At 42.6% G+C, this 25698-nt stretch overlaps 1 protein-coding gene across 1 annotated transcript in view; it reads right to left on the reverse strand.

Annotated features, from left to right (window-relative positions):
• The window catches only part of LOC110171951 (glutamate receptor ionotropic, delta-1-like), a 428946-nt gene extending 409747 nt beyond the window's left edge, over nt 1-19199 (reverse strand). The window contains exon 1 of the mRNA XM_055149944.1: nt 19087-19199. Coding sequence (XP_055005919.1) covers nt 19087-19199 — 113 coding nt within the window. The remainder of the gene's footprint in view (nt 1-19086) is intronic.
• Nucleotides 19200-25698: the final 6499 nt, after the last annotated feature.

The raw sequence follows: 25698 nt of genomic DNA on the forward strand, positions 1-25698 counted from the left end.
GAAAAAGAGAGAGAAGAGGAAGAGAGAAAGAGAGAGCGACAGATTAGTTTGGAGATAATAAAGAGGAAGAAGTTCATCATCACGTCGTAAAACAGAAAAATAACCCGAGTTTTCCTCCGGAGCGAAGACGAAGCACCGAGATAAATATCATCCCTCCATCATTTACCGAACGACAAGTCAATACAGCGGAGAGAGAGAGAGACGAAAAAGGAGAGAGAGAAGAAGAAAAGAGGGAAGGAGGAGGAGGAGGGGAGAGAGACAGAGAGAGAAGAAGGAGAGGAAATGGGAGAAAGAGGGAGGAGAGCGAAGAGATAAAGTCATCGAAAAAAGAGAGGAGAGCGACAGAAGAAAAGAAGAGAGAAAGAGAGAAAGAGAGAGAGAGGGGGGGCAGTTAAACGAGTGTCTCCAGAGCGAGAGAACAACAGGAGGCGTCGCCCGCGGAGAAACGAACGAGTCCCAGCGTCGCTCAGAACCGGAAAACAAACGACAAAAGCACAAACAAACGAGAAAAAACAAGACTCAAGTCAGGATCAAACTAAACCTGGATCAGACTAAACCTGGAAACTAAACCTGGATCAGACTAAACCTGGATCAAACTAAACCTGGATCAAACTAAACCTGGATCAAACTAAACCTGGATCAGACTAAATCAAACTAAACCTGGATCAAACTAAACCTGGATCAAACTAAACCTGGATCAAACTAAACCTGGATCAAACTAAACCTGGATCAAACTAAACCTGGATCAAACTAAACCTGGATCAGACTAAACCTGGATCAAACTAAACCTGGATCAAACTAAACCTGGATCAAACTAAACCTGGATCAAACTAAACCTGGATCAAACTAAACCAGAATCAAACTAAACCTGGATCAAACTAAACCTGGATCAGACTAAACTAAACCTGGATCAAACTAAACCTGGATCAAACTAAACCTGGATCAAACTAAACCTGGATCAAACTAAACTGGATCAAACTAAACCTGGATCAAACTAAACCTGGAAACTAAACCTGGATCAAACTAAACCTGGATCAGACTAAACCTGGATCAGACTAAACCTGGATCAAACTAAACCTGGATCAAACTAAACCTGAATCACTCAAACCAGGATCAAACTAAACCTGAACTACTGTAGACAAAATGAAAGTAAACCTGGATTACTCAAGTGAGGATCAAATGAAAGTCAAAATCTAAACTAAACCTGGGTCAGTACTGTCGAGATCAAACTAAATCTAATTACTGTAGTCAAAACTAAACCTGGATCACTCAAGTCAGGATCAAACTAAACCTGGATCAAACTAAACCTGGATCAAACTAAACCTGGGTCAGTGCTGTTGAGATCAAATTAAACCTGATCACTCAAGTCAAAATCAAACTAACTATGACATTTAAACTCGTAATTATGAATTTTAAACTTGTAATTATGACTTTCTGTGAGGCTTTTATTTTTTTATTTACTGGTAAAATCAGCTTCCATAAAGACATTATTGTTCTTCTTCCTACGGGATTTGGGAAAAGTTTAATATCCCAGTTCTTCCTGTTAGTGACACTTTACAAACGTCACGACCAAACAGCAGCGATTGGTTAAATAAAAAAGTCCCCGCCTCCTGTCGAGTGAACGAATCCTAATCCTGCGAAGTCACACGATTTACACCAAGTGAAATTTAAATTAAATATTGGAAATAGACGTCAAAATTAGTTTTTTTGTTTGACACTTAAAACAAAATAATGAAATAAACTGTTTTTCTCATTTTGTCATTTTTCGTTCTTAATCGAAATTCGTTCGTTTGAGTAGTTGACTTTTAAAATATTCATTGATTTAGAGTTTTTCCCGTCCAGTCCAGTGGGTTTATTTCCAGAGTGTAAATGCAGAGCAGCCGTCGCCTCCCAGGACTCCACACAGTGTTGGTTTAACGGGCAGAGGAGTGCAGGGTAAACTAAGCCTGGATTACTGAGTCGGAGTTGACAGAATCCAAATGTTTGTGTTTTTGTCAGGCTCATGTTGAATTCAAATGAAGTGAGAGGAAAATCCTTTACAAAACGCTCGGCTCCGTCCCGGATCAGCTGCACGTCCAGTTAAACCTGCTGCAGACTCACACAGCGCAGAAACAACACAACACACACACAGTTATACACACACACACACACACACAATTACACACACACACAATTATCACACACACACACACACACAATTATACACACACACACACACACGCAATTATACACACACACACACAATTATACACACACACACACACACACACACGCAATTATACACACACACACACACAATTATACACACACACACACACACACACAATTATACACACACACACACACACACACACACAATTATACACACACACACACAATTATACACACACACACACACACACACACACACACACAATTATAACACACACACACACACACACACAATTATACACACACACACACACACACACAATTATACACACACACACACACACACACACACACACACAATTATACACACACACACACACACACACAATTATACACACACACACACACACACACACACAATTATACACACACACACACACAATTATACACACACACACACACAATTATACACACACAATTATACACACACACACACACACACACACACAATTTATTATACACACACACATACACACACACAATTATACACACACACACACACACACACAATTATACACACACAATTATACACACACACACACACACACAATTATACACACACACACACACACAATTATACACACACACACACACACACACAATTATACACACACACACATCACACACAATTATACACACACACACACACACACACACACAATTATACACACACACACACACACACACTGTATCATAAACAGGAAACATATGAAGGAACTTGTACTTGAGTTAAACTAACAGGACTTTTAATTCCCGCTGTGAGTTTAAAGTGACAAAGTTTTTCTGTGAGTCTGAAATGTTTCTCCCGTTTCTGTTTCTCCTTCAGATCTGATTCAGTTTGTCTCGTTTCTAGAGGTAAGATCTTAAGACTGAGCCCAAGCCCGACCCGAAATTTGGAAACTAAGGAATACTTGTTTATAAATAAATAATATGGATAAAACAGAGAAGTAATGTAATGTAATTGTTATTTAACTACTAAACAGGATCGGCAGAGCCAGAGCTCTTGCACTGAACGCCCCCTCTTCATTTAATCATCTTCCCCTGAGTCTGCATCTATTTTGACCTGGTGTCCCCAATATGGAGGAGCAAGAAGTTAAACTAAAGGCAGGAGAACTGAAAAGACAAACACGCACCGGTAAGAGTGAGGTGTGGAAAAGCGTTTTTTGTTTCTGAATTGTCCTTCAGACCTGTCAAAAATATGATTCAGTTTGTCTCGTTTCTGTGTCTGTCCTTTAAAAACTCCAGATTTTGTGATTTGTTTCATGTTTCATCCTTCAAATTCACTTCAGGTTATAAGTCAGATGTGACGTCCTGACAGTTACTTGAGTCAGTGTGACCAGATTTGTGTTTGTCAAAACCAGGACAGCGTACGGGGGGAGGGGGGCGGGGCCTCGTCATCTGGTAAAACCTTTTAATGTTTTTCTGTGTCCTGGAGCTTTAAGGTCCCTGACACACTGAACACCGACACATATGTGCTGCTTTACACACTGTGCACATGGACTCACACTCGTCTCGACCAAAACGGAAATTCTTCAGAATTTCTTGTCCAAGTCGTCGTTAAATGTGCATTTGTGCTTCGACTGTTTGTGTCTCGCTCCTTCTGAGTCACAGACGCGACGAGAGACGCTCAGTTTAATGTCCCAATGAAAGATCCTGAAAACCTGAACATTTCCATCACTTAAAAAAAAAAACCTGGACGGCCAAAACACGACATGAAAATCGAACATGTCCAGGGAAAAATGGACGTTTGGTGACTCTGCTTGAGCACTTTTCTCAAATGTCTCTACAGGGACGAGTAAAACTAAAATAAACCAAGATCAGGTTGGTTCATGTGGCAGCGCTGGACTTTTATCCTCGTGTTGATCACCGGCCGAACCAGACGCACACACACACACACACACACACACACACACACACACACACACACACACACACACACACGCACACACACACACACACACACACACACACACACACACACGCACACACACACACACACACACACACACACACACACACACACACACACACACACACACACACACAACACACACACACACACACACACACACACGCACAATCACACACACACACGCACACACACACACACGCACACACGCACGCACGCACACGCACACACACACACACACACACACACACACACACACACACACGCCGCCACGTTGTCGCTGTCGTTTCTGATTTATGGGTCTGGTCGAGGTCTGTGCCCCAACAACTAATTCACCGTCACAACAGTAGAACACGAGAATTTAAACCTGGTGTTTGTGTAAAGTTTCACATGAACAGAAACACAGAACAGACTGAGCATCAGCAGAACACCCCTCTGACACAGAGAGAACACCCCTCTGACACAGAGAGAACACCCCTCTGACACAGAGAGACACCCTCTGACACAGAGAGAACCCCCTCTGACACAGAGAGAACACCCCTCTGACAGAGAGAACACCCCTCTGTCACAGAGAGAACACCCTTGACACAGAGAGAACACCCCTCTGACACAGAGAGAACACCCTCTGTCACAGAGAGACCCTCTGTGAGAACCCCTCTGACACAGAGAGAACACCCCTCTGACACACAGAGAGAACAACCCTCTGTCACAGAGAGAACACCCCTCTGACACAGAGAGAGAACACCCTCTGACACAGAGAGAACACCCTCTGTCACAGAGAGAACACCCCTCTGACACACAGAGAGACCCTCTGACACAGAGAGACACCCCTCTGACACAGAGAGAACACCCCTCTGAACACAGAGAGAACACCCCTCTGTCACAGAGAGAACACCCCTCTGTCACAGAGAGAACACCCCTCTGTCAACAGAGAGAACACCTCTGACACAGAGAGAAACCCCTGACACAGAGAGAAACCCTCTGACACAGAGAACAGAAACACCCTCTGTCACAGCAGAGAGAACACCCTCTGACACAGAACAACAGAGAGAACACCCCTCTGACACAGAGAGAACACCCCTCTGACACAGAGAGAACACCCTCTGACACAGAGAGAACACCTCTGACACAGAGAGAACACCCCTCTGACACACAGAGAGAGAACACCCCTCTGTCACAGAGAGAACACCCCTCTGACACAGAGAGAACACCCTCTCAACAGAGAGTCTCACACAGAGAGAACACCCCTCTGACACAGAGAGAACACCCCTCTGACACACACAGAGAGAACACCCCTCTGACACAGAGAGAACACCCCTCTGTCCAGAGAGAACACCCTCTGACACACCTCTGACAGAGAGAACACCCCTCTGACACAGAGAGAACACCCCTCTGACACAGAGAGAAACACCCTCTGACACAGAGAGAGAACACCCCTCTGAACAGAGAGAACACCCCTCTGACACAGAGAGAACACCCCTCTGACACACAGAGAGAACACCCCTCTGAGAACACAGCAGAGAGAACACCCCTCACAGAGAGAACACCCCTCTGACACAGAGAGAACACCCCTCTGTCACAGAGAGAACACCCCTCTGACACAGAGAGAACACCCCCTCTGTCACACAGAGAGAACACCCCTCTGCCACAGAGAGAGACAACAGAGAGAACACCCTCTGTCACACAGAGAGAACACCCCTCTGTCACAGAGAGAACACCCCTCTGACACACAGAGAGAACACCCCTCTGACACAGAGAGAACAGCCCTCTGACAGAGAGAACGCCCTCTGACACAGAGAGAACACCCCTCTGACACAGAGAGAACACCCCTCTGACACAGAGAGAACCCCCTCTGACACACGAGAGAACACCCTCTGACACAGAGAGAACACCCCCCTCTGACACAGAGAGAACACCCCTCTGACACAGAGAGAACACCCCTCTGACACACAGAGAAACCCCTCTGAACAGAGAGAACACCCCTCTGACACAGAGAACAGAGAGAACCCCTCTGACACAGAGAGAACACCCTCTGACACAGAGAGAAACACCCCTCTGACACAGAGAGAGAACACCCCTCTGACACAGAGAGAACACCCCCTCGCAGAGAGAACACCCTCTGACACAGAGAGAACTGACTGACACAGAGAGAACACCCCTCTGACACAGAGAGAGAACCCCTCTGACACAGAGAGAACACCCCTCTGACACACAGAGAGAAACACCCCTCTGACACAGAGAGAACACCCCTCTGACACAGAGAGAACACCCCTCTGACACAGAGAGAACACCCCTCTGTCACAGAGAGAACACCCCTCTGACACAGAGAGACACCCCTCTGACACAGAGAGAACACCCCTCTGACACAGAGAGAAACACCCCTCTGACACAGAAGAGAACACCCCTCTGTCACAGAGAGAACACCCCTCTGACACAGAGAGAACACCCCTCTGACACACAGAGAGACACACCCTCTGACACAGAGAAACACCCCTCTGTCACACAGAGAGAACACCCCTCTGTCACACAGAGAGAACACCCCTCTGACACACAGAGAGAACACCCCTCTGACACAGAACAGAGAGAACACCCCTCTGACACAGAGAGAACACCCCTCTGACACAGAGAGAGAACACCCCTCTGACACACAGAGAGAACACCCTCTGACACACAGAGAGAACACCCCTCTGACACAGAGAGAACACCCCTCTGACACAGAAGAGAACACCCCTCTGACACAGAACAGAGAACACCCCTCTGACACAGAGAGAACACCCTCTGACACAGAGAGAGACACCCCTCTGTCACACAGAGAGAACACCCCTCTGACACAGAGAGAACACCCCTCTCACAGAGACACAGAGAGAACACCCCTCTGTCACAGAGAGAAACCCCTCTGTCACAGAGAGAACACCCCTCTGACACAGAGAGAGAAACAACCCCTCTGACACAGAGAGAACACCCCTCTGACACAGAGAGAACACCCCTCTGTCACAGAGAGAAACACCCCTCTGACACAGAGAGAACACCCCTCTGACACAGAGAGAACACCCCTCTGTCACAGAGAGAACACCCCTCTGACACAGAGACCCCTCTGTCACAGAGAGAACACCCCTCTGACACAGAGAGACACCCTCTGACACAGAGAACACCCCCTGACACAAGAGAACACCCCTCTGTCACAGAGAGAACACCCCCTCTGACACACAGAGAGAACACCCCTCTGACACAGAGAGAACACCCCTCTGTCACAGAGAGAAACACCCCTCTGACACAGAGAGAACACCCCTCTGACACAGAGAGAACACCCCTCTGACACAGAGACACCCCTCACACAGAGAGAACACCCCTCTGACACAGAAGAACACCCTCTGTCACAGGAGAGAACACCCCTCTGACACAGAGAGAACACCCCTCTGTCACACACCCTCTGAGAGAACACCCCTCTGACACAGAGAGAACACCCCTCTGACACAGAGAGACACAGAGAGGAAACCCCTCTGTCACAGAGAGAACCCCTCTGACACCCTGAAGACACCCCTCAACAGAGAGAAACACCCCTCTGACACACAGAGAGAACACCCCTCTGTCACAGAGAGAACACCCCTCTGACACACAGAGAGAGAACACCCCTCTGACACACAGAGAGAACACCCCTCTGTCACAGGGAGACACAGAGAGAACACCCCTCTGTCACAGGGAGAACACTCATATGAGTCTCTGTGTCTTTAGTCCAACACAAACTGAACCACATCAGACACAAGAAACAACAGTTTTTTTCACACACATTAGTTTGTGTCAAGTTTTGTTTGTGTAAAATATAAACAAATGTGTCAAATCTAAATTCAACACATTTTTACTCAATGTTTATTGAAAGAAAGAAAAGCAGAGGAAAAGGACACTTCACACGTGTGTGAAGACGACTGATCACAGATCTTATTGTCTGTGTCAGTTCAATGTGCAGTTCCAACATTTCTGAGGTGAACAGATCTGACACTGGACTGTAAATCAAGTTTAACACTCAGTGTGGCCTGGATCATTCAAGTCTGGATTCAACTAAACCTGGATCACTCAAGTCTGGATTCAACTAAACCTGGATCACTCAAGTCCAGTTCAGTTCAGTTAAACATCTGTCAGTGCAGTGATTATAAAAAATACTCATAGTCGTGTTTTAATCCTCGTCTGATCTTTAGACTCAGACTCGTGGTAAAATTCTGGGGTAAATCTTTCACACACAGTGTCTCCGTTCACACTTTCTGATGACACCAGAGTCTGGACTCTGTCGACTCTGCACTGTTCACATAAAACACTCGGCTCCTGTGGATCCACGACACACGACGTGAACCAGAACAACATCATTAGTGCAGAACGACGAGCGACAGACGACAAACCCTCAGATCAGAACGTCTGCAGAACCACCGGAGAAGTGTCACATCTCCACGGAGACCGGCCTGAAAAGTGCTGACTCGTGGTTTCACTTTTCTCCTTGTGTCGTCCTTTTCTGAGCTCTGACTCTCATAAACCCACAGCGTTCAAACGGAGGGAGAGATTTTTGACAGATTTACATGGAGAAGGCGCCGGCTCCCGCAGGAGACGCCGGCTCACTGTTAAACAAATGTTCTTTATCAAAGCATCTGACAGCGTCAGTAACGAAGAGACTGCAGCACATCTGTCACTGAACACGGCTCCGAGCGAGAGCGCAGATAAACAACACACCGGGCGTTTAAAACAACGACACCGGGCGTTTAAAAAAACGACACCGGGCATTTAAACCCATGTACACAGATAAACAAAGACATCGCACATTTACACCAACTACACTGGGCGTTTAAACCTGGACAATTCCAGGTCTAATCCAGATCTAAAAACCTAGATCTAAAACCAGGCCTGAATCAGGTCTAAACTAGGACTAAACCAGAACAGTTCCAGGACTATTTCAGGTCTAAAGGTGGACTACATCATTTCACTCATCCGGGAGGGCATCTGACACACACCACAACAGCAGATTAAAGTCACACAGTGTAACATTTGTAAACTGACGCACAACTACCCCGGGCGTTTGAACCCATGCACACAGATACATACGGCTTCAGTCCCGGGCATTTAAACCGGAGATTATTACAACACAGATACATAAGGGGCCTATTTCCCGGGCATTTAAATCTTATGTGCAGAGAACATATGGCACTTTATGTCACTATACCGGGCATTTAAATCGTATATTCACAGATTTAAACCATTTAAACTGGAGCTTCACACACACTTGGCATTTCACATTTAAACTGAAGCTTTATGTGTAACGCAGAGACGTTCAGAGACGTTCAGAGACGTTCAGAGACGTTCAGAGACGTTCAGATCACTTCAGCGTATCTAAACTCACGTACAGAAATATCCACGTCGTTATACCGGGCGTTTAAACCGGGGACTCAGATTTACACAAACACACGACATTTTATCAGAGACTAAGACAGATCTAAACCAGGACTATACACGGACTAAACACTGGTCTAGTTTTAGGACTATTTTAGGCTTTAGGAATATGAAAACAGGACTAAACCAGGACTAAAACATAAAAATAAAAAAAAAAAAAGACTAAACCAAAAATAAACCAGGACTGAACCAGGACTAAACCAGGACTAAACCTTGAAAAGTCTTAAACCAGAAGAACTGTAAGAACTGGAGTCAAATCTGTGTTTGTTTAAAATGTAATGAGTGTTGAGCCCAAAGAGCCTCCAGGCCACGACAAATCTGCCACCGACCGACAAATGTCACACACGACTCCCCCGAGAAAAACCAGGACAACAACCCCCACCCCCCAAACCGAACCAAACCAAACCAGACCAGACCAGGACCCTCCAGTCTCACCAAACCAGACCAAACCAGACCAGGACCCTCCTCTCTCCAGTAAACAGGAAAACTCTGAGTTAACCCGGAATTTACACCAGGAGCATCAGCGACATGAACTTCAGTTTACACCAGACAACAGATCTGCTCCTGTGACTCCAGCCTCTGTGTCACGTTTAAACTCTAAACTCTGCGTATTCTCACGTTTAAACTCTAAACTCTGCGTATTCTCACGTTTAAACTCTAAACTCTGCGTATTCTCACGTTTTAAACTCTAAACTCTGCGTATTCTCACGTTTAAACTCTAAACTCTGCGTATTCTCACGTTTAAACTCTAAACTCTGCGTATTCTCACGTTTAAACTCTAAACTCTGCGTATTCTCACGTTTAAACTATAAGTTCATGTTTTCGTTGTTGATTGTCTCTGTTCTGTTTTAAATCTTTAAACTCAAGTGTCAGATGTTTTGTGATGTTTTGTGATGTTTTGTGATGATGTTTTGTGATGTTTTTTGTGATGTTTTGTGATGTTTTTGTGATGTTTTGTGATGTTTTTTGTGATGTTTTTTGTGATGTTTTGTGATGTTTTGTGATGTTTTTTTGTGATGTTTTTGTGATGTTTTGTGATGTTTTTTGTGATGTTTTGTGATGTTTTGTGTGTTTTGTGATTTTTTTGTGTGTTTGTGATGTTTTTGTGATGTTTTGTGATGTTTTTTGTGATGTTTTGTGATGTTTTTGTTTTGTGATGTTTTTTGTGATGTTTTTGTGATGTTTTGTGATGTTTTGTGATGTGATGATTTTTTGATGTTTTGTGGAGGTTTTTTTGTGATGTTTTGTGATGTGATGTTTTGTGATGTTTTTGTGATGTTTTGTGAGTTTTGTGATGTTTTTGTGATGTTTTGTGTTTTGGATGATGTTTTTGTGATTTTTTTGTGATGTTTTGTGATGTTTTTGTTGATGTTTTGTGGATGTTTTTTGTGATGTTTTTTGTTTTGATGTTTTTTGTGATGTTTTGTGATGTTTTTTGTGATGTTTTGTGATGTTTTTTGTGATGTTTTGTGATGTTTTGTGATGTTTTTTGTGATGTTTTGTGATGTTTTGTGATGTTTTGTGATGTTTTTGATGTTTTGTGATGTTTTGTGATGTTTTGTGATGTTTTTTGTGATGTTTTGTGATGTTTTGTGGAATGTTTGTGATGTTTTGTGATGTTTTGTGATGTTTTTTGTGATGTTTTGTGATGTTTTGTGGAGGTTTTGTGATGTTTTGTGATGTTTTTTGTGATGGTTTGTGATGTTTTGTGGAGGTTTTGTGGAGGTTTTGTGGAGGTTTTGCAGTGTTACGAGTCGTATCTGTGGAGCTGCGTTCATGAAGCTCGTCTCGTTTCACTTTTGCTCGTTGCTCCTTGAGTCTTTTCCTTCACTTGTTCTTGTAAAGTTTCTGTCTGATGTGGTCAGGTGTTTTAGATTGAGTGTTTGAGTCGTTCCTGATGTGACGCTCGGTGTTTACGTCGACAGATTTTGAAAAGACAGGAAGTTTATTTTGACACCACATTTTCATTTCCTGTTTTTCCCCTGATAAAAGTCTGGAGATGCTGAAAAATTAGAGCTCTAACATAATTAAAGTGGAGTTTATCGTCATGACGACCTCTGGACGCACGGACTCTGAGGGAGTAAAGTGTCCGACGGGTTAAATCGAAAAGTGACACCTGCTCATGTTCTGCTGCTGATACTTTTACTCTGTTACACTGAACTGGGGGTTAGACCTGAGTCTGAGTCCAGTCTGTGACCTGAGTCTGAGTCCAGTCTGAGACCTGAGTGTGAGTCCAGTCTGAGACCTGAGTGTGAGTCTGGTCGTCTGAGACGTTGAGCACAGTCCACGTTTGTCCTTTCTGTCGTCTCTTCGCGCCGCGTTGATTAAAATGACTCTCACGTCTGATTCAAAGTTCAGCCTCTGAGATGAAGACGAGGAGGGAAGAGGAGGAAGAGGAGGAGGAGGGATGGAGAGGAGGAGGAGGAGGAGGAGGAGGAGGAGGAGAGGAGGAGGAGGAGGAGGAGGAGGAGGAGGGATGGTGCAGGAGACACACATTTGTCTAATCATGGACACAGATGCTGGAGCAGAGACGAGCAAATCTGGACGTGTCTCTTTTCTCTTTTCTCTTTTGTCTGGTAGAATAATTTGATAAGTGTAATGACTCGACATTATCGTCTTAATGGACTCGGATCAGTGAACGTCTGCACAAAATACACCGCGGAAAAAAAAGAGAATTGGCTTTAAAATACCAAAAGCGCAGAGACGTGACGTGAGCTCATGTTCATCACCAACCACGATTTTTATCACCACAAAAACACCACAAAAATCAAAAAAAAAACATCCCTCTGTTTTCTGAATCGTTTCCTCGACACAAACAAAACTCCAGCTGGGTTTGGTTTGGTTTTGTTTTATGGAGAGAGAGAAACAGAGAGAGAGAAAGAATGGAGAGAAAGAAAGAGATAAACAACAGAGAGAGAGAGAAAGAGAAAAACAAGTAAAAGAGAGAGAAAGAAAGAGAGAAACAACACACAGAGAGAAACCAAGAGAAACAAGTAAAGAGAGAATGAAAAAAGAGAGACAGAGAGAGAGAGAAAGAGCCTGAGAGAGAGAAACAAAGAGAGAAACAACAGAGAGGAGATAGAGAAACAGCGAGAGAGAGAGAGAGAGAGAGAGAGAAAGAAAGAGAGAAACACAGAGAGACAGAGGGAAAAAGAAAGAGAGAGAAACAGAGTGAGAGAGAGAAAATACAGAGAGGGAAAGAGAGCATGAGGTGGAGACAGAAGAAAAGAGTGGAGAAGATGAAGTGGGAGAGAGAGAGAATGACTGAGCAGGAGAGAGAAAAGGAGAGACAGAAAGAGCGAGAGGAAGAGAGAGAGCAGAGACAAAAGGAGACAGAGAGAGAGAAAGAGAGAGATGAAGATGAATGAGTTTCACTGACACCAAATGGCTCCGATTTAAACAGTTCTCTAATTGTTTTGTTTTTGTGAACGACCAAGAAAAACGAGTTTAAACACCGAGAAAAGTGTAAAGAGACACGAGTTTTTCACTAAAGAAACGACGACGCGACAGAACGAAGAGACAAACACGAGCTCATCACAGAGAGAGAGAGAAACAGAGAGAAAAAGAGAGAGCAACAGAGAGAGAAACACAGAAACAGAGAGAGAGAAACAGAGTGAGAGAAACAGAGAGAAAAAGAGAGAGCAAAGAGAAAGAGAGAGACAGAAAGAAACAGAGAGAGAGAAACAGAGACAGAGAAACACAGAAACAGGGAGAGAGAGAAACACAGAGACTAAGAAACACATAAAGAGAGAGAAACACAGAGAAACAGAGAGAGAAACAGAGAGAGAGAAACAGAAAGAAACAGGAGAGAAACAGAGAGCGAGAAAAACAGAGACCAAGAGAGAGAAACAGAGAGAGAGGAACAGAGAGAAACAGAGAGAAATAGAGCGAGAAAGAGAGAAACAGAAAGAGAGGAACAGGAAGAGAAGGAGAGAGAAAGTGAAAAGGAGAGAGAAAGGGAAGAGAGCAAAACAGAGAAAGACAAAGACAGAGAAAGAGAAACAGAGAGCGGAAAACAGAGAGAGAGAGCAAGAGAGAAACAGACAGAGAGAGAGAGAGAAAGAAAGAGGGAGAAACACAGAGAACAAGGGAGAGACAGAGAAAGAGTGAATGACCGAGCACGAGAGAAAGAAATGCAGGAGAGAGAAAAAGGGACAGAGAGAAAAATAGAGAGAAAATGGAGAAACAGAAAGAGAGGAGAGGCAGAGAGAGAGAGAGAGAGAGAGAGTTTGGATTCATGCAGGTGCTCGTTTCGTTCGTTTCCGAAAAACCCGCCGCTCATTTACAAACGTCGTCTGTTCGCGTCTCTCGCTCCTCTGGGACGAGGCTCAACCACGAGAGAAAAAAAAAAAAAAAAAAAAAAAAAAAAGAGGCTCCAGAGCAAAAGGAATCCCCCGTTTAGACTCAAGGGGGAATTTAGATTAGACTGAGTGCCGTTTGCTCTTTTGAATTTCAATTAAGAACGTTTTAGTGTAAAAAAAAAAAAAAAAAGGGTAACACTTTATAATAACTACACTTTATTTAGCCTTAATAAAGCATGAACAAAGGCTTAATTAATAATGAACAAAGACTTAATTAATAATGATTCACGCCTAGTAATTACTTCATTACTACCTTAATTAGCACTTGCACTTAATTTGCCTGTGCTGTAAATAGTTACTCATAATTATTTCATACTTAATTACTCATGAACTAACCATTTGAGCATTTATTAATCATTAGTAAACTATAAGAGAATGATTTACTAATAATACAATGTAATGATAATTCTGGCAGCTGTTATCTGTTAGTTTAGTCTTTTTGAAAGTTTTTCTAAAGTGAAGACGAATTATCCTTTATTAAACATTTACTAAGCGTGAATCATTATTAATTAAATCTTTGTTCATTATTAATTAAGTCTTTGTTCATGCTTTATTAAGGCTAAATAATGTGTAGTTATTATAAAGTGTTACCAAAAAAACTAACAAAAAAAGAACAGATTTCGACGTCGATTTCCAATATTTAATTTTAAGTTTATTTAAATAATTCCAGTCAAAAACAGTCTGGTGTTTGTAGCATCAGGTCGAACTGAAAAGGCCAGAACTGATGTGAAACGACGTTTAAACTTTTCTTTCCCGTGTCGTAAAACCAACGTCAGAGCGAAACAAGAAAAGATCACAACACCGCAGCACTGAGTGTTTCCAGGTTCATCAGTGTCTCAGATATTCTCCTTCAGGACTGTGTTTACATGAGCTCTGACAAACCGGGACATCATCTCCCCGAGTAAATCACCCAAATTTACTTATTTTAATTCAATTTAATAAACCAGGAAAAACACAAACAACCATGAGCTGGTTTAGCAGAAGAAACTGGAGAGGTTTAACCAGTTTAACCTGCAGCTCAAACCCGACGCTTCCAAACACTGTGGGACAAGTTCTACTGCAGCAGATTCTTCATTCCAAACTGCTCCATAAATAAACTCAACTTTACAACATCTAAACCACAACCACGTCTGTCGGATCAGATCATTCAGCTCATGTGTTTCTGTTTTACACAGGGTCCGTTGCGTATTAATGTGTATTGTGTATTACAGGCGGGTAGTAAATACACACGGGTGAGTCAGGACTAAACCAGGACTAAACCAGGTCTAAACCAGGTCTAAACCAGGTCTAAACCAGGACTAATCTTGGATACTCTCTTGGAGAACACAGAGCAGTTTGTCCACAAAGTGCGATCAGGCAATTCCCGCGTTTAACTCTGTGAGGTGCGGAGCTGAGCCGCTCCTTTCCTGCGTCACTTCCAAGCCCGTCCTGACGGTGAGTCCTGTTTCAGTCCTGGTTTAGTCCTGGTTTAGTCCTGGTTTAGTCCTGGTTTAGTCCTGGTTTAGTCCTGTTTCAGTTCTGGTTTAGTCCTGGGTTAGTCTTGGTTCAGTTCGTGGTGGCAGTGCAAAGTTGATATAATCTCGGGTTAACTGGCAGGTGTGGTGTTGTACTGGCAGGTGTGGTCTGTGGGTGTCCTGTACTGGACTCTGCTCTGTCGGCTCCATTACAGAATAAATGAATCTTCAGTTTGTTTCATAAAGAAGAAGGAAAATAACAAAAGGACGACAGCAGCAACAAGTTTGAAGAAGGAAGTAAAAAGTGTTGCACCTGTCGATCCTGTCGGAGAAAAGTGTATAAAGTTTGTGTTGAGGTTTTACAGACTTAAAACAGACAGAATAAGTGTAAAATATAAAGTTGATACTTGGTGGATTTCACCTGTCGCAGGTTATTTTTAGAACATAACACCTGAGATAAACGAGGGACACTGTCCTCTCACCTCAGCCTGTGCACATGGACTCACACTTGTCCTCGACCGGGACGGAAAACAGAGAATTTCTTGTCCAAGTCGTTGTTAAATGTTCATTTGTGCTTCAGTATGTTTCAGACCCACTGTTTGTGTCTCGCTCCTTCTGAGTCACAGACGAGAGACGCTCAGTTTAATGTCCCAGTGAACGGAGCTGAAAACCCGCACATTTGCATCACTTTATAAAAAAAACCCGGACGCCCCGGACATGACGCAAAATACGGACATGTCCAGGGAAAAACAGACGTTTGAACACCCTAATTTACACAAACTAAACTTAAACCACATGGTTCATTTGCATAAACTAATGTGTGTGATAAAAACTGTTGTTTCTCTGGCGCCAGCATCATTTCTTTTTTTATCTGAGCCTTAAACTGCGTCGTAGGTTCATCCTCAGGTCCAGACGTGTGAAAAATAAATCATCATGACCCTGAGTGATTCTGTTCAAACGTCCACACACGAAACGAAACAAACACAAACTGGAAAATATAGCCGCAAGCAGCAATGATCGGCCCTCACGTGCGCCAAAACCAAAATGAAAAAACAGATCGTCATCCAATTTTTTCAGATTTTGATTTTGTGTTTAAACGAATAACAGAAAAAAAAACAGATAACGACCATTTCTTGTTTATGTGACTTAAACTGTGATGCTGGACTGGACCAGGACTGAGCCCGGGACCAGAACAGAACTGACACCAGGACTGAGACTGAGACCAAAAACTGAGACCAGAACCAGACCAAGATTGAGACCAGGACTCAGACTGGGAACAGGACCAGGACTGAGACCAGAACTGAGACCAGGACTGAGGACTGAGACCAGGACTGAAAAGGGTTTAGTCCTGTTTTAGTCCTGGTTCAGTCCGGCATCACAGTTTAAATCACGTAAACGGGAAACGGACATTATTTGTTTTTTATTTTGGTTTTGGAGACAAATAATGAAGAAAATTGTTGTTTTTTAATTTTCTTATTTTTAGTTTTATTTTGAAAAACAAATGAATGAACGACACACAGATTATAAAAACTCCAGCTCTGTTTTTGACGAGGAAACAACTTTCTCTCCCGATTTAAATCTCACGAGTGTGGGTTTTGTTTAGTTTTTTTTCCGTCCTTCGTGATCTGTCGGGGTTTTACGTCTGGGTGAGTTTCTGACTTTCGCCGCAGCTTCTCGCTCGCTCATATTTGCGCAGATCGGTCTTCATCGTTTGTCGGTCGCGGCGTCACTCGGACTCGTACAGCACATTCCTCGTGTTCGATAATAAAACACAAACACTCCAATTAGACCAGAATTTACGACGCCGTCCAATTTCACAAATGTCCCTCCATCAAATAAGACTCTGCGCCAACGACAGAGAGAGAAGAGAGAGAGAGAGAGAGAGAAGAGAGAGAAGAGAGAGAAGAGAGAGAGAGAAGAGAGAGAGAGAGAGAGAAGAGAAGAGAAGAGAGAGAAAAGAGAAGAGAAGAGAAGAGAGAGAGAGAAGAGAGAGAAGAGAAGAGAAGAGAGAAAGAGAAGAGAGAGAGAGAGAGAGAAGAGAGAGAAGAGAGAAGAGAGAAGAGAGAGAGAGAGAAGAGAAGAGAAGAGAAGAAGAGAAGAGAGAGAGAGAGAGAAGAGAAAGAGAGAAGAGAAGAGAGAGAAGAAGAAAGAGACGAGAAGAGAAGAGAGAGAAGAGAGAAAGAGAGAGAAGAGAAGAGAGAGAAGAGAAGAGAGAGAAGAAGAGAAGAGAAGAGAAGAGAGAGAAGAGGAGGATGTGTGGAGTGTTTCACTTTAAACAAACAGAAACTGAAGCTCAAGACTCCAACTGTTTTAATGAGTCACTCCTGATCTAAACCAGGACTAAACCAGGACTAAACCAGGTCTAAACCAGGACTAAACCAGGACTGAACCAGGTCCAAACCAGGACTAAACAAGATCTAAACCAGGTCTAAACCAGGTCTCTGTCTCACCTTTCTGTTTCTTAATCTTTCCAGGATAAACGTGTGTGTGTGTGTGTGTGTGTGTGTGTGTGTGTGTGTGTGTGTGTGTGTGTGTGTGTGTGTGTGTGTGTGTGTGTGTGTGTGTGTGTGTGTGTGTGTATGTGTGTGTGTGTGTGTGTGTGTGTGTGTGTGTGTGTGTGTTTGTCAACTGAGACAATAAGATTTTTACACAATTAAACTTGACATTTCACCAAACAAATTCATTAGATTTGATGAAAATCCACATGTCAGAAACCAGGTCTAAACCAGGACTAAACCAGGACTAAACCAGGACTAAACCAGGACTAAACCAGGTCTAAACCAGGACTAAACCAGGACTAAACCAGGACTAAACCAGGACTAAACCAGGACTAAACCAGGTCTAAACCAGACTAAACCAAGGACTAAACCAGGTCTAAACCAGGTCTAAACCCAGGACTAAACCAGGTCTAAAGGACTAAAACCAGGACTAAACCAGGACTAAACCAGGACTAAATGAGATCTAAACAAGTCTAAACCAGGTCTAAACCAGGTCTAAACTTCCAACAGGTTCCATGACTCATCCCTGTTTTTGTATCGACCCTCATGACATAAACCTGCTCCTCCTCACCGACCTGAGAACTAAACCAGGACTAAACCAGGACTAAACCAGGACTAAACCAGGACTAAACAAGATCTGAAACAGGACTGAACCAGGACTAAACAACAACTAAATCAGGTAGAAACAAGATCTAAATCGGGACCAAACCAGATCTAAACCAGGTCTCTGTCTCACCTTTCTGTCTCTTAATCTTTCCAGGATAAACACAGGTGTGTGTGTGTGTGTGTGTGTGTGTGTGTGTGTGTGTGTGTGTGTGTGTGTGTGTGTGTGTGTGTGTGTTTTACAATCCCCCCAAACAAACCAACTGAGATCATGTTATTTTTACACAATTAAACTTGACATTTTACACAATAAACTCATCAGACCCGGGACTCGACCCAAACCAAACCAAACCAAACCAAACCCGGTGTCATCGCACGGATCCGGTCGATCCTGATCTCGGTTACGCGCCTCCCGGAGCCGCTGCCAGAGACTGCGGCTCCGACAGCGGCTCCGACAGCGGGTGGCATGACCGTGAGGAGCCGCGAGGAGGAGCCGCGAGAAGGAGCCGCGAGGAGCCGTGGACTTGATGAATGTGCAGTTTCACCAAGAGACCGGGGAGGAGGAGGGGGGGGGGGGGCTGTACGTGGGGAAAAAAAAACCCAAAAAGTGCAGCTCTTACCGATGTGGATGATGGAGTCTGCGCCCGCGGTTCTGTTGCAGTGCCACATCCACAGCGCGGCCAACACCACCACGATCAGCGTCTCCATCTCCGCACGGAGCCCCAATGCGCATCCAGCACGCCGCCGTTTACAATCCACACACGCGTGAAAGCAGCGGGAGCCACACGAGCCGCACGAGCCGCACAGGAACCAAGACGAGCCCAGGTAAATCCCAAAAAAACAACCAAAAGTGAGGAGGCAAAAGCAGAAGATGAAGAAGTATTCCCAGGTGTTCCGAGGCGCGCGGGGACCGGAGGAAGCGGCGGGGCCAGGCGGGAGGTCGAGCCGAGCGCGGGGGGTGGAGCGCGGGGAGAGGACGTGAGGAGACCCCGGTGTCCGTGATGTTCGTGTCCGCCCGGAGATCCGCGCAGCTCCGAGTCTGGGACGCACTGCAAACTGCGGAGGAGGGACCAGCGCCTCTCTCTCCTCTCTCCTCTCTCTCTCCTCTCCTCTCTCTCTCTCTCTCTCTCTCTCTTTCTCTCTCTCTTCTCTTATGTGTCCATCTCTGCGCACCACGTGACTGCGGAGCCTCTATGTGAGCGGAGCGGCGCGCGCGGGGCGAGAGAAGCCGAAGCGACGCGGCGCGAGTCAATCCGCCGAACTGAAAGTGGAAGCGCCGCCGCCGCCGTGAGCCCCGCCGTTTCCCCGCGTGGACCGGCGCCAGACCCGCGGCGTGACGGGTGAGTAAGCACGCGCCTCACGCACCGCACGCGCCTCACGCACCGCAAACGCAGACGCCGAGATACAAACTCGCAGATCCCGGAGCGTAAAGATGTTTGTTATTAAATCTGCGGTTTATGCTTCTGTCCAAACCTCCGCGGGCTCGAGCAGCGGACGTGAAAGAAGAACAAACCGTCCGCGTGAGTTTGTGTCGGAGGACGACAGCGGAGTTACGCACGGAGCACGAGACGAACATGACACGAGGACACGCGCGTTTACAGAGAGAGAGGAGACAAGACCGAGACCAAGACTTTTAAAGACCGAGACTTTTATAAAACAAGACCAAGACCGAGACTTTTACTAAAACAAGACCAAGACCAAGACTTTTATAAAACAAGACCAAGACCGAGACTTTTAAAGACCGAGACTTTTCTAAAACAAGACCAAGACCGAGACTTTTAAAGACCGAGACTTTTCTAAAACAAGACCAAGACCGAGACTTTTATAAAACAAGACCAAGACCGAGACTTTTAAAGACCGAGACTTTTCTAAAACAAGACCAAGACCGAGACTTTTAAAGACCAAGACTTTTAAAGACCGAGACTTTTATAAAACAAGACCAAGACCGAGACTTTTCTAAAACAAGACCAAGACCGAGACTTTTAAAGACCAAGACATAGACAAGACGAGACTTTTATAAAACAAGACCAAGACCGAGACTTTTAAAGACCAAGACATAGACAAGACTGAGACTTTTAAAGGTCGAGACTGAAACAAGACCAAGATTTTTAAAGGTTGAGATCAAGTCAAGACCAAGACCTCTAAGGGTCGGGACCGAGACAAGACCAAAACTTTTAAAGACTAAGACTTTTAAAGACCGAGACTGAGACAAGACCGAGACTTGTAAAGACTGAGACAAGACAAGATCGAGACTTTTAAAATCAAGACTTTTAAAGACCGAGCCTTTTAAGGACCGAGATAAGACCAAGACCAAGACTTTCAAAGATCAAGACAAGACCAAGATTTTTCTAGGTCAAGACCAAGACTTTTAAAGATAAAACTGAGACTTTTAAAAACCGAGACCGAGACAAGACCATTTTATTTTTCATTTTTATTTGTTTCATTCATGAAAGATGAACTCAAAATAATCATGTTTCATGCATCAATGTGAATGAAAAGAGCAGAAAGAAGTTTAGATTTGTAAAATCTGCCCCGTTTTCACTTCAAATAAATAAATAAATAAAAATAAATACTTGAACAATTGAAACATTTACATGATATAAACAATATTAAATATTTGTTCATGGACACAAAAGGACAGATCACATCATGTTCAACGTTTCTTTTTAAACACTTGAAGAGATCTTGAAGTTTTTTTTAAGTTTGAAGTTTTAATTTAGACTCAAACTTTTAATTGAAACATTTTTTGCAGTGTTGTTGTTCTGAACCTGACTTTAAAAAACTTTTTTTTTTTTTTTTTTTTTTTTTTTTAAGATTTAAATTCCTTTCCAATTTTAATGACTTTCTCTTTTTGTACATTTTTGTTTTTGGAGATTGTTGAGCAGGACCTTGGATTTGTTGAGTCTCTGTCTCCGTTTCTGTTGACGATTCTTAAAACTCGTGACCTGAGTTTACAACATAAAATATAATAATATAAGAGTCTGGGTTTCAGCACCTCGGACAGCTCCTCTGCTCAACTAAACAATCACACTTTATTTTTCTACATTTCAATCTTTCTTTATGTTCTACTGAACTAGTTTTTTAAATATCGACACTTGAGAACATTTTTAAATGACGTTTTTTTAGATTTAGACCTGATTTAATTCAAACAGACTCCACTGCTCCGACCTTACACCAACTCAAACTATTTCATTTCATTTGTATTTGTTTCATTCAGAATAAAAACTCAATAATCATGTTTCATGAATCAGTGTGAAAGAAAAGAGCAGAAAGAAGTTTAGACTTTAGACTTGAGACTAATATCAGCTTCCTTTTTTACTCAAATTAAAACATTTCTAACACTTAAACAGTTCCAACTACAGACACAATTATTATTATTATTATTATTATGATTTTCTCTCTTTGTATTTTTAAAAATTATTTTTAACTTTATTTATAAATTTATTTATTTTTTGGAGATTGTAAAAGTGGATCTTGGGTTTGTTGAGTTTCTGTCTCCACGATCACTGACAATTCAAAAAATAAGAGTTTGGATTTCAGCACCACATGAGCGGACAGCTCCTCTGCTGCACTAAACAATGATACATTATTTTCTATCTTTTTTTTTTTTATTATTATTATTATTTTCTACTTAACTTTTTTAATATAAACACTTGAGAACATTTTGTAAAACACATTTTTGCCCTGATTTAACGAGAACAAACTCCACTGCTCTGACCTCAGACGAGACTCAAACCATTTCATTTTTCATTTTTTATTTTTTATTTGTTTCATTCATGAAAGATGAAAACAAAATAATCATGTTTCTTGCATCAGTGTGAATGAAAAGGAGCAGAAAGAAGTTCAGACTGAGTAATATCTGCTCTGTTTTCACTCAAAATTTGTTCTAAAAGTTCAGATTTTTAAACCAGGACTAAACCAGGACTAAACACACTCCTCTGCTCTGACCTGTGTCCTTTTCGTGTGTTTTCAGGAGGAGTCGTCTCTCATCTTCGTCTTCGTCTCGTCTTCGTCTCTGATCTTCGTCCTCGTCTTCGTCTCTCATCTTCGTCCTCGTCTTCGTCTCTCGTCTCTCATCTTCGTCCTCGTCTTCGTCGTCCGCACTCGACTTTACAATTAAAGGATATTTCTTGTGGACACGGAGGTTCAGGAAAGTCCTTTAATTGTTCAGTTGTGTGTGGGGTTTTTTTCTCTAAAGAGCGAGAAGAACTTCAGCACCACAGAGACCGGACAGCTCCTCCCACTCACAGGACTCAACGCCGGGTCTGGACCGAGACCGAAACCGAAACCGAGACCGAGACCGAGACCAGGTTCATCCGGGTCCGAACAGAGACCGAGACCGGGACCAGGTTCATCCGGGTCTGGACTGAGCTCATCTCTCTTGTCCATGTGGCCCTGGTCCTACAGCGGCTTTAGGAACTTAAGAAAGATGTTTGGGTTACACATTTTGTTTTTGAGTTGTCCAAAGTATCAAAGTTCAGATGAGTCACTTTCTCACGACAGAAATGAAAAATAAATGAAAGTTTCAGAGGATTTTCTTAGTTAAAAGTCCAGAACAGGTCAAGGATCCGTGTTCCATTTGTTCTTTTGAATTTCAACTAAGAAGGAAAAACAATAAAATCAGAAAACAGTTTGTCATTTCATTTTTCTGTTTTAGTGAACAGATTTCAACTTCTATTTCCAATATTTAATTTAAAGTTTATTTTAAAAAAAAGAGTCACTGTGCCAAATTGAATTTTAATATTTGATTCTCTCTGGATTATTTGCCCAGATTTTTTACTAAAAACTGTTAAAACTAGGATTAAACCAGGACTAAACAAGAATTTAACCCAGACTAAAAACAGATTAAACTAGGATCAATCCAGTTTCTAACCAAGACTAAAACTAGAACCAAACCAGGACTAAACCCAGACTTAAAACTGTCAAAATTAGGACTAAAAACTGTAAAACCCTGGACTAAACCAAATTATAAAACACAAATAAATTTGCAATTTATAAAAACAAAAAAGAAAGAAAATACAGGGACACGTAGATGAAGAAAACCAGGAACATTTTCTCAGTTTTCTCAGATTTTAAAAACAGATTAAACTAGTTCCTAAGAAAGATTAAAACTAGAACTAAACTCAGAAACTAAACTCAGACTAAAAACAGTCAAAACTAGAACTAAACCAAATGATTAAAACACAAATTAAAAGGCAATTCATAAAAGCAAAAAAGAAAGAAAATACAGTGACACATAGATGAAGAAAACCAGGTCATTTTCTCAGTTTTCTGAAATTTCTTATCACCGACAGAGTCCAAAAAAGTCGTCCTCCACGTGTTTCCAAACGTCTTCTGGTTTTGTTAACTCAGCGTGAACAGATCCCGTCAGTATCGAGTATCGACTCTGTTCTTGAGTATCGAAAAGTTTTAGTATTTAGTATCGTGACACAAACTCAGGTCCGGCTCATTAACTTCTAAACATGTGGATTTCAGCACCTCAGTCTGAACAGCTCCTCTCAACTCTGATTCTGTTGGTCTTAATATAAATAAATCCAATGATTATTTAGTTTTTTAATGTTTCATCATTAAACTCTCTGGACTTTTGTCTCTGTCAGCTCCACTTTCATGACCTGATCACATTTGTCTTTGTCTCTCTGAGTTTTTCTGAATAAAATTTGATTGGAAAAGTCTGAACGTGTCAAAGTCAGAATTTCTTGCTGGGGTGTAGCTCCCCCCGTTGGAGCCTGGAGGTACTGCAGCACTAAAACTAGGACTAAACCAGGACTAAACCAGGACTAACCCAAGATCTAAACCTTGATCAAACAGAGACAAAAAACTGTCCAAACCAAGACTAAAAACAGCCAAAACTAGGACTAAACCAGAACTTAATCCAGACTAAAAACAGATTAAACTAGGACAAAACCAAATTTAAAACAAAACTTAAACCAAACCAGGACTAACCCCAAAACTAAAAACAGTCAAAACTAGGACCAAACGTAGCTCTAAACACAGACTAAAAAAAAGTCAAAATTCAAAATAAACCAGTTAGTTCAAGACTAAAACTTGGACAAAACCACATCTAAAACAAAACTAAAACTAGGACTAAACCAGGACTAAACCCAGAACTAAACCTTGACTAAAACCAGTCAAAACTAGAAATAAACCAGTTCCCAACAGACACAGAATCGACGAGTCTGGACACAGATCGTTTCCACTGCAGCGATTCGCTGATTAAAGATTAAAACCAGGACTAAACCAGGACTAAACCAGGACTAAACCAGGTCTAAACCAGGACTAAACAAGGACTAGACCAGGACTAAACCAGGTCTAAACCAGGACTAAACCAGGACTAAACAAGACGCTGAGCCCAATTAAATAAAGACAATTTAAGGAGTTTTCCACGTAAACCTCAGTTCAGGATGATTATTTCCATTTAAACAACAAGGAGAATATTTTAATTCACAACAATTTCATTTGGAAAAATTTTTTCAGAATTAATAAAACATCATATAAACGTGTCTGTTGTTTGCTTTTTTAGATCCGTGAGTCATTACAACACTTAAGGAAACTAACAATAGTAACAGAGCAGTACGAGGCTGTACGAGGCTCCGCCCCCAGGCTCCCACACGACAACTCTCCAGAAACACACAAAAACACGACACAAACTGAACCCGGCGACGCCACAAACCTGAAGTGATGAGCAGGAGTTTGATGAGTGTGATTATCTGAGTGTGTTGGGATAGTGCTCTGAAGGGGGAGCGACTTAGTTGAGACGAAAAAGTGAAACTCATAAACCCGTTAATGTTGTTTTCAGTGAATTTCAGAGCTTTTTCAAAACAATAAAAGTAACACGATGATCTAAAAATGTAAATGTGTGTCACGTTAACACTCCAGAGAGTTTAAGCTCTCGTTTCTTTCAGCTTTTCTTTGGGGCACAGAAAGTTTTTGTCTCTTTACGGTGATAAAACGGAGTAAAAATAGTCGGCGTTTGTCGTGTGGAGGATTTGAAAAACGGAGAATGTTTCCAATTAAAGTGTGTGAGTGTGACAGCTGAGGCGCTTCAGCGGGACCAAGGACAAAAACAAACCACCAGCCTCTGACCTTTCCTCAAATCTGCTCCCGGAACATTTTCAATCTTCATATTTTAAATTCCGGCCGCGCAAGGACGTCCGTCACTTTCTGCAGAAAAGAAAAACCCTGGTGATATTTAAAAAACACAAAAATAATCTGATCACAACAAACGGAGAGTT

Source organism: Boleophthalmus pectinirostris, unplaced genomic scaffold, assembly GCF_026225935.1.
Source record: "Boleophthalmus pectinirostris isolate CB_2022bp ecotype Guang Dong unplaced genomic scaffold, ASM2622593v1 HiC_scaffold_14, whole genome shotgun sequence".
Classification (NCBI taxonomy): Eukaryota; Metazoa; Chordata; class Actinopteri; order Gobiiformes; family Gobiidae; genus Boleophthalmus; species Boleophthalmus pectinirostris.